This window comes from Mus caroli, chromosome 18, assembly GCF_900094665.2.
Source record: "Mus caroli chromosome 18, CAROLI_EIJ_v1.1, whole genome shotgun sequence".
In the NCBI taxonomy this organism is placed as follows: Eukaryota; Metazoa; Chordata; class Mammalia; order Rodentia; family Muridae; genus Mus; species Mus caroli.
The window spans coordinates 8,871,473-8,887,604 of record NC_034587.1 but is presented as its reverse complement, the minus strand read 5'-3'; the positions used below and the strand labels follow the sequence as shown (position 1 = coordinate 8,887,604).

The 16,132-nt window shown below is 42.8% G+C and overlaps 1 protein-coding gene and 1 pseudogene across 3 annotated transcripts in view; one reads left to right on the top strand and one right to left on the bottom strand.

Moving 5' to 3' along the window:
* The window catches only part of Ankrd29 (ankyrin repeat domain 29), a 54,960-nt gene that overhangs the window by 7,220 nt on the left and 31,608 nt on the right, over window positions 1–16,132 (top strand). The window contains exons 2-3 of one of the 3 annotated variants that reach the window (XM_021150831.1): window positions 2,698–2,808; window positions 8,579–8,677. In XM_021150831.1, the coding sequence (XP_021006490.1) occupies window positions 2,698–2,808; window positions 8,579–8,677 (210 nt within the window). Of the gene's footprint in view, window positions 1–2,697; window positions 2,809–2,839; window positions 2,948–8,578; window positions 8,678–16,132 lie in introns of those variants that run through there. The other 2 variants (XM_029471732.1, XM_029471734.1) reach the window with 2 other exon arrangements.
* Window positions 9,846–12,287, bottom strand: LOC110285076 (annotated as a pseudogene).

Genomic DNA, 16,132 nt, shown 5'->3' with positions numbered 1-16,132 from the left:
CTGTGCCTGTGCCTGTGTGTGCCTGTGCCTGTGCCTGTGCCTGTGCCTGTGCCTGTGCCTGTGCCTGTGCCTGTGCCTGTGCCTGTGCCTGTGTGTGCCTGTGTGTTCTCATTTTAGGAAAAGCCTGCAGAGGTATTCCACGATGGCACTGAAGCATCCGCTCAGTTCACTTGCCCCTGCTTCACCTCTGCCTGAGCAATCTCTATTAGAAGGGCATTATCTCATGATCTGTAATTCACACCAAACCCACCTTTCTGTGGCTTCCCTGCGGTACCAGTAGCTACAACAGGTTAGACACAGCATGGGGCAGATGTAGGAGGTTGTGGTGTGATCACCATGGCCCAGGTTAGCTTGAAATCTCTGGAGAGTCAAATGTATGCCTTCAGGGAAGGCAAATGATTAGCCTGGGATCTGAAGGGCTCCCTCCACCCCCCACCACTCCTCTACTCCAGGAAACTATTCAAAGCATGTTTGTGAGCTGTCTATTACTCTCCACCTTGCCTCTCGCATTCCAGTTTGCAGCGCAGCACTGGCTTGTCTGTGCTGAAAGCCCTGAAATGAAATCCTTGCACCAGCAAATGTTGTCATCATCTGTCAGCACCGCATGCTCACTGTATGTGGCTCTCTTGAGGATCTAGGGGTAATGGTGCTCTCCTTCTACTGTGTTTAATGCCCCTCAAGTAACCACGGGAAGTTACAAACCCTTTATATTCTATACATGTTTGTGATGAGTTTTAAACTAGACATAGTAAAGATTAGTGACAAAAAATAATGAGGTAGAACAATTATAATGGAATACTGTAGTAAAATTCCCATGTCACTCCTTTGCTCTTTGGGGGCTGTGGCCAAGTAAAGTAAGAGCCACCTAGACACAAGTGCAGTCAGAGTCATCAGTGAGGTGCCTAAGTGAACAGAGGTTGGGGTGGCTGGCATAAGCAGTGTGAATACACTGGACAAAGGAATGAGTGCTTCCCGGGCAAGAAAGACAGTGTGGGACTTCATCACGCTGCTCAGAACAGTATTTACTTAACACTTATAAATTGCTTGTATCTGGAACTTTCCATGGAATATTTTCATACCACAGTTGACTGTGGGTAGCTATAACCTCAGACGGTCAAGCCACAATTAAGCGGGATTCCCACATGGTTGCCAGCCTTCACTTAGTATTAGATGATTTGAGAAATGGTCTTAGATGTTTCTAAGATGAACACTATATATAGAACGTGACTATTCAGACTAAGACAGCTGTGCTATAGGATAATAGTCACTATAATGCTAGGGGACTGCCATGGTATATACAGCTTGTCATTGACCAAAATGTTATTTGGCATGTGACTGTATTTAAAGGACATTTTAAAATGGACTTTTGCTGTCAAAGAGATGTCTTTACACATTCCCCAAATCATTTTATTAGATAATGTGAATACCATAAAATGTCCTGAGAGCAGCAGCATTCTGTCAGAGTACTAATAATTGGAGTTTAATTTGTCTTATTACTTTAACTTCATAAAGAAAATGAGCACTATTTGCATTTATGGTATATTGGTGTTGCATGCCTTCCCTGCATATGTTCATCCCACATTGGCTACTGAGGACAGACCAAAGAAACAGTTCTACCCAGGTCTAGCATAGTGAACCAGTGAGTTACGGGACCATGAGTGACTGAATAGCAGCTTCATCCTTGAAAATCCCACCCCAGTATGGGCAACAGTCCTGGAAAGCTGCTTCCCTGGAGCTCCTGCAGGACTGGCAGGGGCTCAGCTGACTAGAGAGTTTCCTCTCCTCAGTAATGACTATACCTTGGGGAAGAAGTCATGTGAATCTTGTAGGCTTTAGGAACTTCCTGAGCCCTTTAAGTTTTGTTTATTTCTTGAACCTTCTGAGTTTCCTTCCAAGAGAGTGTTTCAGTTCAGAAAAAAAAAAAAAAAAAAAAACAGTAGTACCTATTTATTAGGCAATTAGTCTACTTTAGTTCTCTCTGTGTGTGTGTGTGTGTGTGTGTGTGTGTGTGTGTAAACTTGAAAGCAGGTATTTTGATCTCTATCTAAAGCGAAAGGAGACAATGGCTCCCATGAGCCCAGGTACTTTGGATGGCATCCTGAAACTCAGACACAAAATAGCATTCTCTGCCCAAAGAACCTAGTTCTCACCCAGAACTACTGGCATTTCCAGTTGAAGGGGAAAACATTAGGTGGAGCGAAAGTAAAGCGCCTACCCCAAGAGCTGGAACTGGTTTGAAAATGTTGCGGACACAGAGAAGTCACCAAACTCCTGAGCATCGGGACAGGAAGAGATTTTGCTTCATGTACAAGGAAAGAGTTGCTCTTTTCGGCTTGTTTCAGAAAGGAAATGGCTTCTGGGCAGAACCTCATCCTTCTAGGATGGGAAAAATTCATTTCAAGTTTAAAGGAAATTGTGAACAAAGACCCAACAGAGGCAGGAAGGCAAGCACTTTGGGAGTAAGTAGAGCGTCAGTTGTGCTGTCAGAAGACAACTTTGGGCTCAGAGGTCTGCAGTTAATGAAACAACTCTCACAGCCTGGAATTCTATACTCCCATCTATGGAGAGGAGGGCAGCCTTCCTGACGATCGCCCCGCATCTGGAATGCCACCTTTGGAACACTTTATCTGTATACATGGAAGCAGCCATGATATCTGACTTCTATTTTAAGATCCTGTTTCTTTTCTGTTTTTGCAGAAGGAAACTCCGCTTGCCAACGCTGCATTCTGGGCAGCAAAGAGGGGAAACCTGGCCCTGCTGAAACTGCTGTTAAACAGTGGCCGTGTGGACGTCGACTGCAGAGACAGTGTACGGAGGGACGCGGTATCTGCATGCCCAGAGCGTGCCTTTGCACCCCGCAGCCATGAGCTCCTTGCAAACACGCTCCCTTCGCACGCTTGTGTACTTGTTGTGTTTGCTTGCCTTCGCCTTTCCCAGGAATCCTAAGGTATAGTGGTGGACCTAAAAACATACCGAGGAAGTCAGAAAGCAAACGGTTACTCATGAGAACAGAAAGCCTCTCTTGCACTGTGAAGGAGGGACTTCCAGGGGCAGGTGGATTTCTGAGTTCAAGGACAGCCTGAGTTTCAGGACAGCCAGGGCTAAACAGAGAAGCCCTGTCTCAAAAAAACAAAACAAAACAAAAAGCCTATTGGCAAATTCCAAGAATAAAGGGCTATTTAGTACACAACTACCCGAAAGAAAAAGATGAGGATAATTTAGAGCACATGTGGGCTCCCATGATTGTAGGAGTTGTGGTTTTAATCCATGATGTAAAACCTGAGGAACTGAAGCCTCTACCAGCCTTCTATTGTGGGAATAAAATAGGGGCCACTGCCACAGTCACATCCACCGAGAGTCCCTTCCCTTCCCCAGCTAGCAGCCAGCAATTCTCTGTTTTCCCTGGGGACAAGGAGGACCTCAAATAAGATGGTTTTGTGGTTTGGACAAAATATTCTCAGCAGAGACTCATGTTCTCCTTGAGGCAGGATATGTCATCTTCAGCTCTGACACAAACTTGCAAGTGAGACCCACGAGCAGCCCAGGAAGGAAGTGGGAGGGTTACCAGGACCATCCAGATCCATTCTGTCCCTTCCTCTGCCTGGCTCTGGATCCAGAATCTGAATCATAAGCAGTGCCCCAGAAGCCTCCCGCCCTCGGTCCTTTAGCTTGGCATCCATTGCAAGCTGAAGGTGGAGGGGAGCAGGGAGGCCAACAAAGCTCCCAGTTCAGCCCAGCACTGGCACTCACACTGATGTAGGACCTATTACAGTAATTTTGTACCTTCCAGCTGCAGTCACAGAGCCCCAGAACTACACTACCAGACCACTTCTTGATGAATAGTCCCTTTATTAAAGCCCCTCCAATTATCCAAATGTGAACACACCATCTGTTCTTTGTCAGAGCCCAGATTTACAGGGGACTCCAGGCATCTGTGAATGGCCATCTTGGTCTTACTTGGGTCTCAATGGACCAATTCCTGTCCCACACTGACCAGCATGATGAGGTACGGACCAGTTGCCACCTGTGGCCTTTGTCTCTGACCATATAGGTGACTGCTTTTCCTCTTCTTTTTTTTTTTTTTAAGTCATTCCTGTAGAGACACTCCTGTGACACCCTCTGAGTTCTAGCTGAAGGTTACCCTGCTGTACCTCACAGACCCATCCTTTCTGGTGCCTTCAGTCAGAGTCAGAATAGATGTTTGACTAAATGAATATGTTTATAAATTATCCCTCTTAAATCAATTGGATAAATTAGACCATCTGGTGAGATGGCTCAGCAGGTAAGAGTGCTTGCCACCCAAGCCTGATGAACTGAGTTTGATTCCAGGTACCCATAGAAGGCAGAAGGAGAGGACTGACTCCGTGAGATTGTCACCTGACTTCCACACGAGGCTCTACTATGTACTCCCCACGACAAATGCATGCCATGCACACAGAGGACCAGTGAATGAGAGAAAGGTTTAAAATACATTTAGTAGTTACTTAATCAGAAGGTTTCTGGAAAAACAGTTCCTTAACATAAGGAGCACGTGTGAATGATGCTGCTTTGAACGGCCAGTTAGTGCTCTGGGGGACAAGGACATATGTGGAGACACTGCAGGCCTTTGTCCCCTTTGGAATGTCCTGGCTAGGCATCTGCCTTTTCTGTGTGGCACCTGGGCATGGACTCTGCATTCTAGGATTATTATGGTGATGACTGATCTCTGGGCTGTGCCACCTTACAGAACTAAGGCACAGGGTCCCCTAGGAAATCTATGTGGAATTTTGGTATGCAAAGAATGCCCCATGAAAATTGTTCTCAACATAAACATAACATAAACATAACATAAACATAAACATAAACATAACATAAACATAAACATAAACAGCCATTTTCAGACTTTTCTGACAGATTGTAAAGAACAAATATTGCATCCCGAGACCGCATGCCGTATGCTCAAAGCTTTGATTTGCTAACATTGTCTGGATTCCAAGATTGTCAGAGACAGAGTCCCAGGACATAGCCCAAGCTGCCTGGAACCTGTTATGTGCACTGTCTGGCCTCCAACCCTTGCTTCATTGGAATTACAGGCTGCACTCTCAAGCCTGGGGGAATCCCAAGTTAAGGCCGTCTCTCCTCTTTATTTATTTTTTTTTGTAATGATACCAGCTACAATTTATTGTTTACTATGTTCCAGGAATTAGACTCAACACTGAAATGATAATGGATATGACTATTTGTAAGCACACACTGTACTCAGAGCTTGTACTTGGCATTTCTCTTTTTTTTTAATTTTTAATATTTTTTTATTACGTATTTTCCTCAATTACATTTCCAATGCTATCCCAAAAGTCCCCCATACCTCCCCCACTTCCCTACCCACCCATTCCCATTCTTTTGGCCCTGGCATTCCCCTGTATTGGGGCATATAAATTTTGCAAGTCCAATGGGCCTCTCTTTCCAGTGATGGCTGAGTAGGCCATCTTTCGATACATATGCAGCTAGAGACAAGAGCTCCNGGGTACTGGTTAGTTCATCATGTTGTTCCCCCTATAGGGTTGCATATCCCTTTAACTCCTTCTCTAGCTTCTCCATTGGGAGCCCTGTGATACATCCAATAGCTGACTGTGAGCATCCACTTCTGTGTTTGCTAGGCCCCGGCATAGTCTCACAAGAGACAGCTATATCTGGGTCCTTTCAGCAAAATCTTGTTAGTGTATGCAATGGTGTCAGCGTTTGGAAGCTGATTATGGGATGGATCCCTGGATATCCTCTTTATTTTTTATTTTTTGCTTTGATTTGTTTATCTCTCTAACCTATTTAACCAAGATTTTAACCTATTTTAGAAGATTCTTATAATCTTTTTAAAATTTACTAATGTATTTATTTTGATGTCTTTTGTTTTGAGCTTTGCTTCCTTTATATGCATTTATACATACTTTGTTATACATACTTTACATACTTTGTTCAAAACCAGTTTGTCTTGAAATATGCTTTTTAACTTCAGCCAATAAAATAAAACACTCTTAACACTTCAGGAGTCAAAAGTCAGTCAAGCTTATAGGTTTTAAGTATAAGGAAGATGCTATTGTATATTGTACTATGATACTTTTTTGCTTCTTTTCTATTGAACCAATCTTTGTTTCAATTGATCATGGTATAGAATTAAACATAATCTACCCATAAAGGCAATTTTTTATTATTTATTTTATTTATCTTTTCTTTAAAACAGATCAGCCTAAAGGGTTTTTTCTTCTCTTTTAAAGATTTATTTTATTTTTCGGGCTATTTTCCTGTTTTGTTTTGTTTAGTTTAGTTTTTTGAGGCAGAGTTTTTCTGTATAGCCCTGGTTGTTCTGGAACTCCTCCTGTAGACCAGGCTGGCCTTGAACTCACAGATATCCACCTGCCTCTGCCTCCCAAATGCTGGAATTATAGGCACCACTACCACCCAACTATTTTCCCTTTTTAAAAAAAAATTCTTAAAATTATATATGTATATATGTATACACACACACAAACACACACACACACACACACACACACACACACACATATATATATATATATATATATATATATATATATATATATATGCATTTGTGCCACATGAATGGAGTGCCCTTGGAGGCCATGAAAAAGGTGGTCAAGTCCCCTGAGTTTATAGAAACATGGGTCTTCTCTTCTGTAATAGCAACATGCTTTCTTTAAGTACGGAGCCATCTCTAGCCTCTTCTTCTCTTTGAAATATCCAGATTACATACTTGATACTTTCTTTGGCTTATTGTTGACTTTTTTTTTTAAGCTGTGTGACCTGTGGGATATTTTCTCTTACATCTCATGTCAAAGGGTATTTATAGCATGTTTACACAAATCAGCTCTAACCTGAGAGTCCATTTGAGGTGCTATAATAAAATACTTTGGACTGTGTAGTTTATAAACAAAAGGAATTTATTGGTCATAATCATGTAGACTGGGAAATCAAGACCAAGGTGCTTGCAGATTTGGTGTCTGCTCTTAATAACTCCTGAGGGCAGGAGCTCCCCCACGTTATTTCATGTGTGCACTAATCCCACTTGGAAGGCAAGTCCCTCATGTCTTAACCACTTCCTATAAGGCCTCTCTTAACACCACCACAATGGGAATTAGATCCCAGCATGAATTTTGAAGGGACACATTCGGACCACAGCACCAATGATTTCCCTATTTCCTGTCTAAATAAAAATTCTTATTACTCAGGAAGAGAATAGTGATTGTAAGATAGCCACCCCCGTCCTAAAGACTACAGAGGAAAGGAATTTGACTGGATAAATAGAGGAACCAGCATTAAATGACATCACACACCAAGTGACATCATACACCAAATGACATCAAAGGTCAAATGGACCTAACATATCTACAAAGCATTCCACTCAAACATCAAAGAATATGCATTCTCCCCAGCAGTACATGGTGGAAGTTTCTCTAAAACAAAACACATTCTGAGACAGTAAACAACTCTTAACAAATTCAGAAAAATGAAATAACCCTATGTATACTATCTGACCACACAATGCAATTAAAGTTAAGGTCACCAGCAAAAGAATTTCTAGTAGCTACAGGATCTCATGGAAAATGAACAACACATTGCTAAACAATGAATGAGCCAAAGAAGAAATCAAAGATTTTTAAAGTAAAATAAAATAAATAAAAGTTGGTTGACTCTTTTGAGAAGCTCATGTCCATAGTTGAGAGTGATTTGTTCTTTTCCTGAAATCTCTCTTTCCCTTATCTCCCATGCTTAAATCTTCTTTAAAATCTTTTCCAAATAAACTCCAGCTCTTTTTCAATAAATAAATGAATAAAACTTAGAAAAGTTTTTGAGACACAGACTTATTATGTAGCCTAAGGGAGATTTGAACTCATGATTCCCCCTCTTCAGCCTCCCCACCTGGCTTTAACAAAAAGCAAGAAAACAATTTAAAATGCTTTTAAATACAAATGAATCTTCCAGATGTGGCCACTGCACTCCTGTGCTCACTGCATCAGTGGTCACCTGCACAGACATGCACAGATTCAAGCCAACAGAGCCAGTCAACACTGTAGCAGATAACACTGCTCGGGGTCAGTGTGTGACAGACAGAGGCTGGCAGAGGACAGGAGCCAAAGGAGGACATGTGAAGGGAAGTGGGATTCTGAAGGGAGTGAGGGAAAGGACCGGGTAGAAATGATCAACTTACATAGTAAATTAAGTCAAAAACAAAACAATTTTCCAAATCAAAGAACTAACTGCTAACGTTGAATTAGACACAGTGAACTGGATCAGGGATCATTCAATGTGAGTCATAAAATGAGAATATTGTACTTTTGCTGGCTAAGATGCATTCGTGATGTTTTACGTGGACTGTTTCTGAAGTTGATGCATGGAAGTGAATTTGTAACCTTCAAATTCCAACCTTGGCAGTCTATCGCTTTGCTTGCTCCCATCCAATAGCCATCATAGTTACTAGTGAGCCATTGTCGCCTGGGCATCTTCTGGGTGAAGCTAACCATCTGCAGTCTCTTGGGCTCCTTTTCTGCCGTGAGGGCTTCACTGTTCCTCTCTCTCCTCTGTGCAGCACGGCACCACACTTCTCATGGTTGCCTCCTATGCTGGCCACATAGACTGTGTGAGGGAGCTTGTTCTGCAGGGAGCAGACATCAACCTCCAGAGAGAGGTAAGTCAGGCTGTACACGTGAATAAAAACATCTAGGTTAAGAGAGCGTTGATCGTTATGGTAGTAAACTGCTCAAGAGGATAAAGGTTGCAGTTGCTTTGAGCCCACTGAAGAGCTTGTTTGTTTGTTTACTTATTTATTTATAGCCTAAAAGAAGCTCTGGGAATGTACCATTGTCAACTATATTCATGCATTTGTGCTACTATAACAGAATAACTGATGCTGGGTATTTTATTTTTTTAAAAAGTAGAGGTTTATTTAACTTACAGTTTTAGGGACTGAACATCTAATATTGAAACAATGTATCTGTTTGGCTTCTGAGGGAAGCTTAGCTGCCTCACAACATGATGAAGAAGGGAAAGAGAAATAGCCATGTGCAGAAGAGACAAGGCACAACGCACTCTTAACAACCCACCCTTGGGAGAACTAACACAATCTAAGAGATCGGTATCAACACTTTCATAGCTGTACCCAATGGCTTTGCTCTGTTGTATATATATATAAAATCACATCTATGTTCTGGTCAGATGTCTACAGGCAGCTGACTTGGAAACTAATAAACACAAATGTACAGCTTGTTCAATGAGCATAAAATATTGCACAAGAGCAGTTTTGTTTAAAAAGAATCCAATTTCCCATAGTCCTCAATTTTTAAACAATTCTCACATTTAGACATAACAGTATTTTCTAAATAGGAAAAATTTATATGCAGTAATACTGTTAGAACCCCATTTACCAATTAGCACACTTCAATCTACTGTGGCAATGGAAATTCAGTGAGCATTTGGCAAAGACAAAGACAGTCAGGTAAGACTGTAAACAGACATATGTACAGGACAAGGGATGGCTCCAGCTCTTCTCATGTAACACTGCTGCCCTCAAGACTCCGGCTGTCAGAGTGATGGTCACACGGTAGTTGAGTTGGACTCTCTCTGTGGGGGCTGCTTCTGTGGAGCCCCAGGGTCATTCTCCTGAGTTCCCAGCATACCGTCTTCTGCTTAGCTCTCACTGCCATCTGCCAAAGCGGGATTCAGGGACATTGGGCCAGATTTTCTGTGCAAAGGAAAACCAATGGCACTTTCCTGTAAGGAACTATCTATAAAATCTTCATCTGATGAATGGAACAATTCATTATTCTCCTATTAGATGACTGACGATGTGGATTCCATCAAAAGGCGGTTGGCTGGAGAAGTCCCGCTGGCCTTTTAGGCATCTGAGCTCATGAGTCAGCTCTGCTATCTGGCCCTTCAGTTCCCTAATGTACTGGTTAGAGTCAGACCTGTTACGCTGTCCTTGGAGCTTGCCTTCTTCTTTCTGGATTTCAAGCTCAGCAATGTGCAGGTGCAGCTCAGCCACGGCAGCGATGCTATCAGCTTCCCGGAGCTGCACAGCCATGACTTCCTCCTTGTTCTTGCATTCAATCTCTGCCTGCCTGTGCTTTGCCTCACTTAACTGGGCAAGCAGTTCTTGCCCTTGTTCTTCACAGTCAACGAGCACGCCTTCTCCTGCAGACTGTTCACCTCTTGCTCCACTCTTTGAAGTTGGTTACTATTGATCTCGTTCTGTGTCTCCATTTCCGACATCCTTGGCTTCATCTCTCTTATTTCTGCCTGTATTTCCACTTCTCTAAGGCGAATGCTCATCAGCTCATCCTGTAACTCATTCGCAGCATTTTTCTTGGGTGGGTCTTTCCATCTTCCAGAAGTCCGAGCTAAGTGACGTTGTCAGTGCTCTTCCAAGTCTCTGACTTGCTGTCGAGGTTCTTTCAAACCCATAATGGCTTCAGCTTCCCTCAGCTTCACAGCAATGAGTTCCTCCTGAAGTCTTGCAATATGATTCTCATCAGGAAATGAGTTGTTGTTCTTCTCTATACCCAACACTTTATCCTGCATCTCCCTCAGTGCACACTGAGACTCGGCTTCACTCAGTCTGGCTTGAACCAATTCCTTCTCCAGCTGCAGCACAAAATCTCCGTTGTAGGTGGGACTGCATTTATATTTTTCTAATGTTTCAATGCGCTGTTTTAAAAGCCTATTTTCTGTGCGTAGCCTTTTAATTTCACCTTGATCTTCCATTTCTTTAGTTTTGATTGTAGTGTATTCTTTTTCAAGTTTTTTCTTTCTTTCTTTTTTTTTTTTTTTTTTTTTTTTTTTTTTTTTTTTTTTTTTTTTTTTTTTTTTGAGTTGAATTTGACTTGGTAAGCTGACGGGATTCATTTTTCTGGGCCACCATCAAACTGATGTGGAATGACCTTCCGAAAGTGCTGTAACATCCCTTCCATGTCAAGTTGCATTAATTCTGCCCGATTCATCTGAAGAAGCACTAATCCTACTCAAACCCTCAGACATAAAGATGTCAAATATCCATGTTGCAATTGGTAGTGGGAAAGTTGTAGGAAAGATGTAGTCAGGAAGCAGGATGATGCATACATTGATGTATGGAAACTCTGAGATTGAAAATGTTCAAAGAGTTCTGGAAGATACTCCCCTATCATGCATTCACACTGTTACATACAAAGGCCCAATTCTGCCATACTTGGCTTAAATAGTTCACGAAGTTTGTAGTCTTGCATTAATTTAACAAATACACAGAAAGCTTCTTCTGGCATCTGCATCAGCAACAATCCAACAATGAGAGCACTGCCCTGACAGTAACCAACCTCACGGTCCACTAAGGAGTATGCCTTCATTACATTAAATAAAACCTCCTGTCCAAGGCTATCTTTTTCCTTTAAAAAGTTGTGTCCTGGATAAGTTCTAGCAATGTCCCTTCATATCAGTTTTTCACAAGGTGAAGTCATTTTCAGGAGTTCTGAATACTGGTCCTTAATTGTCATACTCTATGCATTACATAAAAGTTGCCAAACTGTTGCTCTGAAGTGATGAGGTATCCCTTTACAAACAAGCTCCTTCACTTGCTTTTCTTTCTTCTTGCGTACATCATCCTATTCATTCACAATTCTTCCCCAAAGAATCCAAGAGTCTTCCTCCAGGTGGCTGAGGTTGCTGGAGTCTGATGAACTTGATACAAGAGAGGAACCACTGTTTCTTCTTGACCCATTCACTGATCTTAAAGATTTACTGTCTGTCTCTATTAATCTGCTTTGTTCCTCCAGCTTAGCCAGGAGTTCTAAGTCGTGTGGACTCAACTTTGATGGGGAAGATGGTGACTGTGTTGGTGTTGACAGTGTGGTAGATAAGGATGTGGTGTGTAGTGAGGCAGATAGACTTGCCACCTGACTGGCCACCTGACTGACTGTGTGCGATACTGTGTTCTTCACCCATGAGAGAGTAGAACTCAGATTTTCTGCCACCTTGTATGTCGCCACAGTCTGCAATCCAACTCCCAACAATGGTCAGCAGCAACTGTGAGTGGAAGTCCAAGGATCTAGCAGTTGCTCAGTCCCACAAGGCAAGCAGGCAAAGGGGAGAGGGGGAGAAGAAGAGAGGAAGAGAGGGACAGAGGGACAGAGGGACAGAGGGACAGAGGAACAGAGGGAGAGAGCTGTTGCCTATATCTTAAAGGACCTAAGCCTCAGTATCCTCACATTAGACATCTGGCTCCTAGCATCGACTCTTTGGAAGACAGGATCAAACCGTATCAGGTCCATACTACACACCACCCTCATTACCTCCCTTAAACAGTCATACATTTTTGTCTCAGGCATGAATGAGTACTTCCTCACGTGTGATGAGATGCCAGGAAATTTATAAGAATTTCCCAGATGCCCCTGTATTCTTTTCTTTTCTCTGCAACCTAGTCTTCATGGAGCTTGAATGAACAGTTTGTAAATGAAACCACATTTACAAAGCTGTTTTCCACCTGGCTGTGTATTAAGTAAGTTTTCCAAAAGAGTCACAAGGGGGCATATTGAAGTAAAATGTGAGCCTGCGATCACTCATCACAAGTGCAATCCTGGGGGCTTGGTTACACCAGAGTCCAGTCAGGGTACTTGCAGCAGCAAGATGGGTTGGGCATTTTAGCATACTCAGGAAGGCAGGTCTGAGGAGACCATGTGTTTCCAAACTGACATAGAACCCGGCCAAACAAAGCTTTGTGGAGACATGTACACTCTAACAGGTTTACACAGACCCAGGTATGAGACAGGCATCTTAGGACAGCTCCTAACCATAGTGTACTCTTGATCTTGCTTCATCTGGCCCAATCCAACCATCTGCCTTACCTCTAAGCCTCAGTGGTCCTGTCTGTAGATCGGGAAAGAACAACCCACAGGCTGCAGACCTCAGCCTTAGTGGGGCTAGACTATTGAGGGCAGCAGTGTGAAGACTGCCGTAAAATCAACCGTGAAGACTCTTCACCCAGAGTCTTTAGGGCAGTCTCCATAACACCAGGTCATTGTGTCAGATTGGTTTTTTTGCATTGGCAGCTGAAATAAAATTTCCCTCTAGAATAAAGAATATTTTAGAAGGATATTTTTAAATTACCCTCACCTTTTCCTCTCTCTACAGTCTTTGTTTATTGTAACTTTAAAATGAAAAGCAGGTTTTCTCTAATAAAACAATGCAGTCCAGATCTGCTTATTCAAAAATCTGATCCTAAAGGGTAGGCACACGGTGTACAAAAGCCTTCCTGAGAAAAGCAGAGGAAGGGAAGCAGCGGGGCTCCAGCTAGTGTGTGGCTTTGTGGTTTTATATTTATTCATTCACTTAGTGGGTCAACTAAGGCATCAGATGGAAACCTTTTCGACCTGAGAACAATAGGCCTTGGGGATTTCACATTCAGTGCAGACATAAACTGTGTCTCACTTGATGATGTTGCGGAAGTTTCCAGCAGTCCCTCTAGTTTTCCTGAGCCTGTGCCAGCCTCCGGCAATACTAAATACTAAACCAAAGGGAGGGCCCCAAGTATTGCCTGCATCAGGAATCTTTGAAACACCGTGTCCCACTGTTAATCCATTCACAGTATCAGAACGGTTCCTTAGAACACACCTAACCTTGTTTTCCTGGATACATAGAGCTTGCTAGAGACCAACTAGAAGCCAATGGCCCTGAACAGCAGACATGCGAGAGACCCAGGAGTAGTGACTGTTGGAGACCACCAGGAAGTTGGCCCTGGGCTTCAGGAGGAAAGAGTGTACATTGAAGATGTATTTCCACATTTCAGACTAAAGTCTAAATCCTATTAGCTAGGAATTACTGTATTCCAGTACATGACTGATTTTACATATAAAATTAGCTCAAATCAAGGTGACAGTCATTTTTAGTTAATGTATCAAAAAGTGACTAAAGTTCGAGGCCAGCCTGGTCTATAAAGTGAGCTCCAGGACAGCCAGGGCTATACAGAGAAACCCTGTCTCGAAAAACCAAAAAAAAACAAAAACAAAAACAAAAAAAAGTGACTGAAAAGTTAGTATTTGTTCTTAATAAAGAAAGCACCAGAAAGAATCCTAGGTACTCTCTAGATTTCTTTTTCAGAAACAAGTCTTTGATTCTGCCCAAGTTTCTTCATCAAAACCTCTTGACAAATGTTCTAGAAGGTAACAACCGTCACTGTCAGAGAGCAATGGCCAGGCGCTGCAGATTCATATCTGTAGGAACCATGGGAGGGAGGGACCCACTCACAGCTTGCAGAAAGGCTCTGGAAGTGGTCGGGTGGCTCTTCCTCTGGAGCAGGGCTGGAGGCAGAAGATTAAATCTGCAAAGGTGTTAGAGCTCTGCCTCAGTGGGCATTGCTCCCCCAGCCCATGTGTTCCTGCCTTAGAATTTAGAATGATTGATACAATCCACAGGACTTGCTATCCTACTTTAGCTCCTCATGTCAGAGTCAGAATCTAATACCCATAGGTTCCAGGTGAGCTGTGGAAAGAAGGGTTTCTCACAGTGCCTGGAGAAGTGTCTTGGTTTCACCCAAGGCTCAGACTGTGGAAGTCATAGGCTGCCTCCTCCTCTTTTTGCAATCCCTCGTACAGTGTATCATGACATTTGCTCCCTATCTCATCCCCTCTCATCCCTGCTGCTGACCCTTCTTCCCAGCTAGCCCCCATAACGAGCATCCTCATAGAAATGACACATTGCCCACTGCTGAGCTAGGATGACTTTGTTTATGTGACACTATGATTTGGGCACCAGTCTTTGAATGGAGAGCTGGAGAGATGGCTCAGCGGTTAAGAGCACTTACTGCTCTTCCAGAGGTCCTGAGTTCAATTCCCAGCAACCACATGGTGGCTCACAACCATCTGTAATGGGATGCCCTCTTCTGGTGTCTGAAGATAGCTACAGTGTACTCACATACATAAAATAAATAAATCTTTTAAAGAAAGTCACTTTGAAGGAAACATGCTGTCTTCATTAGGGTTTTACTGCTGTGAAGAGGCACCATGACTAAGGCAACTCTTATCAAGACAACATTTAATTGGGGGCTGCTTTAAAGGTTCAGAGGTTCAGTTCAATATCATCAAGGCAGGAGCATGGCAGCATCCAGGTGGGCATGATATAAGAAGAACTGAGAGTTCTACATCTTGTTCTGAAGGCAAACAAGAGAAGACTGTCTTCCAGGGAGCTAGGATGAGGGTCTTAAAGCCCACAGCTACAGTGACAGACTTCCAACAAGGCCATACCTACTCCAACAAGGCCACACCTCCAAATAGTGCCACTCCCTGGGCCAAGCATATACAACCATCACACATGCTAAAAATACCATGTTTTGGTTGGCTGAAAATGTGAATTTAGACTGTTACTGGTTAATATGTCTAGTTTTGAGAAATATTTTAAACCCACTTCTGCTCTGATCTCGTTAGATAATTTATAGAATTGTTTGCATTCCTTTCCTTATTTTTTTCCTTTCTTTCTTTTTTTTTTTTTTTTCATTAATTTTCTACTCTGGAGACTAAGTTCTGGAACCACAATTCTCCACCAGAATTGTTCCATGTTTTGATTTATAATTTTTCCCAACACCATTCCATGTAAATTTGTTGCCTGTGCCGATTACAACAGATCATCATGAACAGCTTAAAACCACAGGAAGCCATTATCTTGTAGATCTGGAGGCCAGAAATCTCTATTCAGATAATAGGCAGGGCTTATTCCCCTGCAGGCATGCCTGACCCATGGCCTCCAGACCACATGCACCCCAGGATAACCACTCCCAAGCATGGATTTTGTAGATGATAGTGTTGAGGTACATTATCAAGGGTGGCCATGCCTGCTGAGCCCACCAGGTGGCTACCATTCTCTGCTGCCTCGAGAGCTGAGAGCTGGTGCTACCCCATTCCAAGGCTGTAATTAGGGTGACATGCACTCAATAACAGCGCTGCATGACTACTGTGGCGGCCATCTTGCTCTATAACTCTTCCCTGCCCACTATACAATAACTCTCTCTTCCTCCCTCTCAGCTGCTAGCAACCATCTCCCTACTTTCAGTAACCATGAGTTTGAGTTCTTCAGACACCATCATAGTGTTTGTCCTTGTAGAACATGCTTCTTTCTTGTAGCAAAT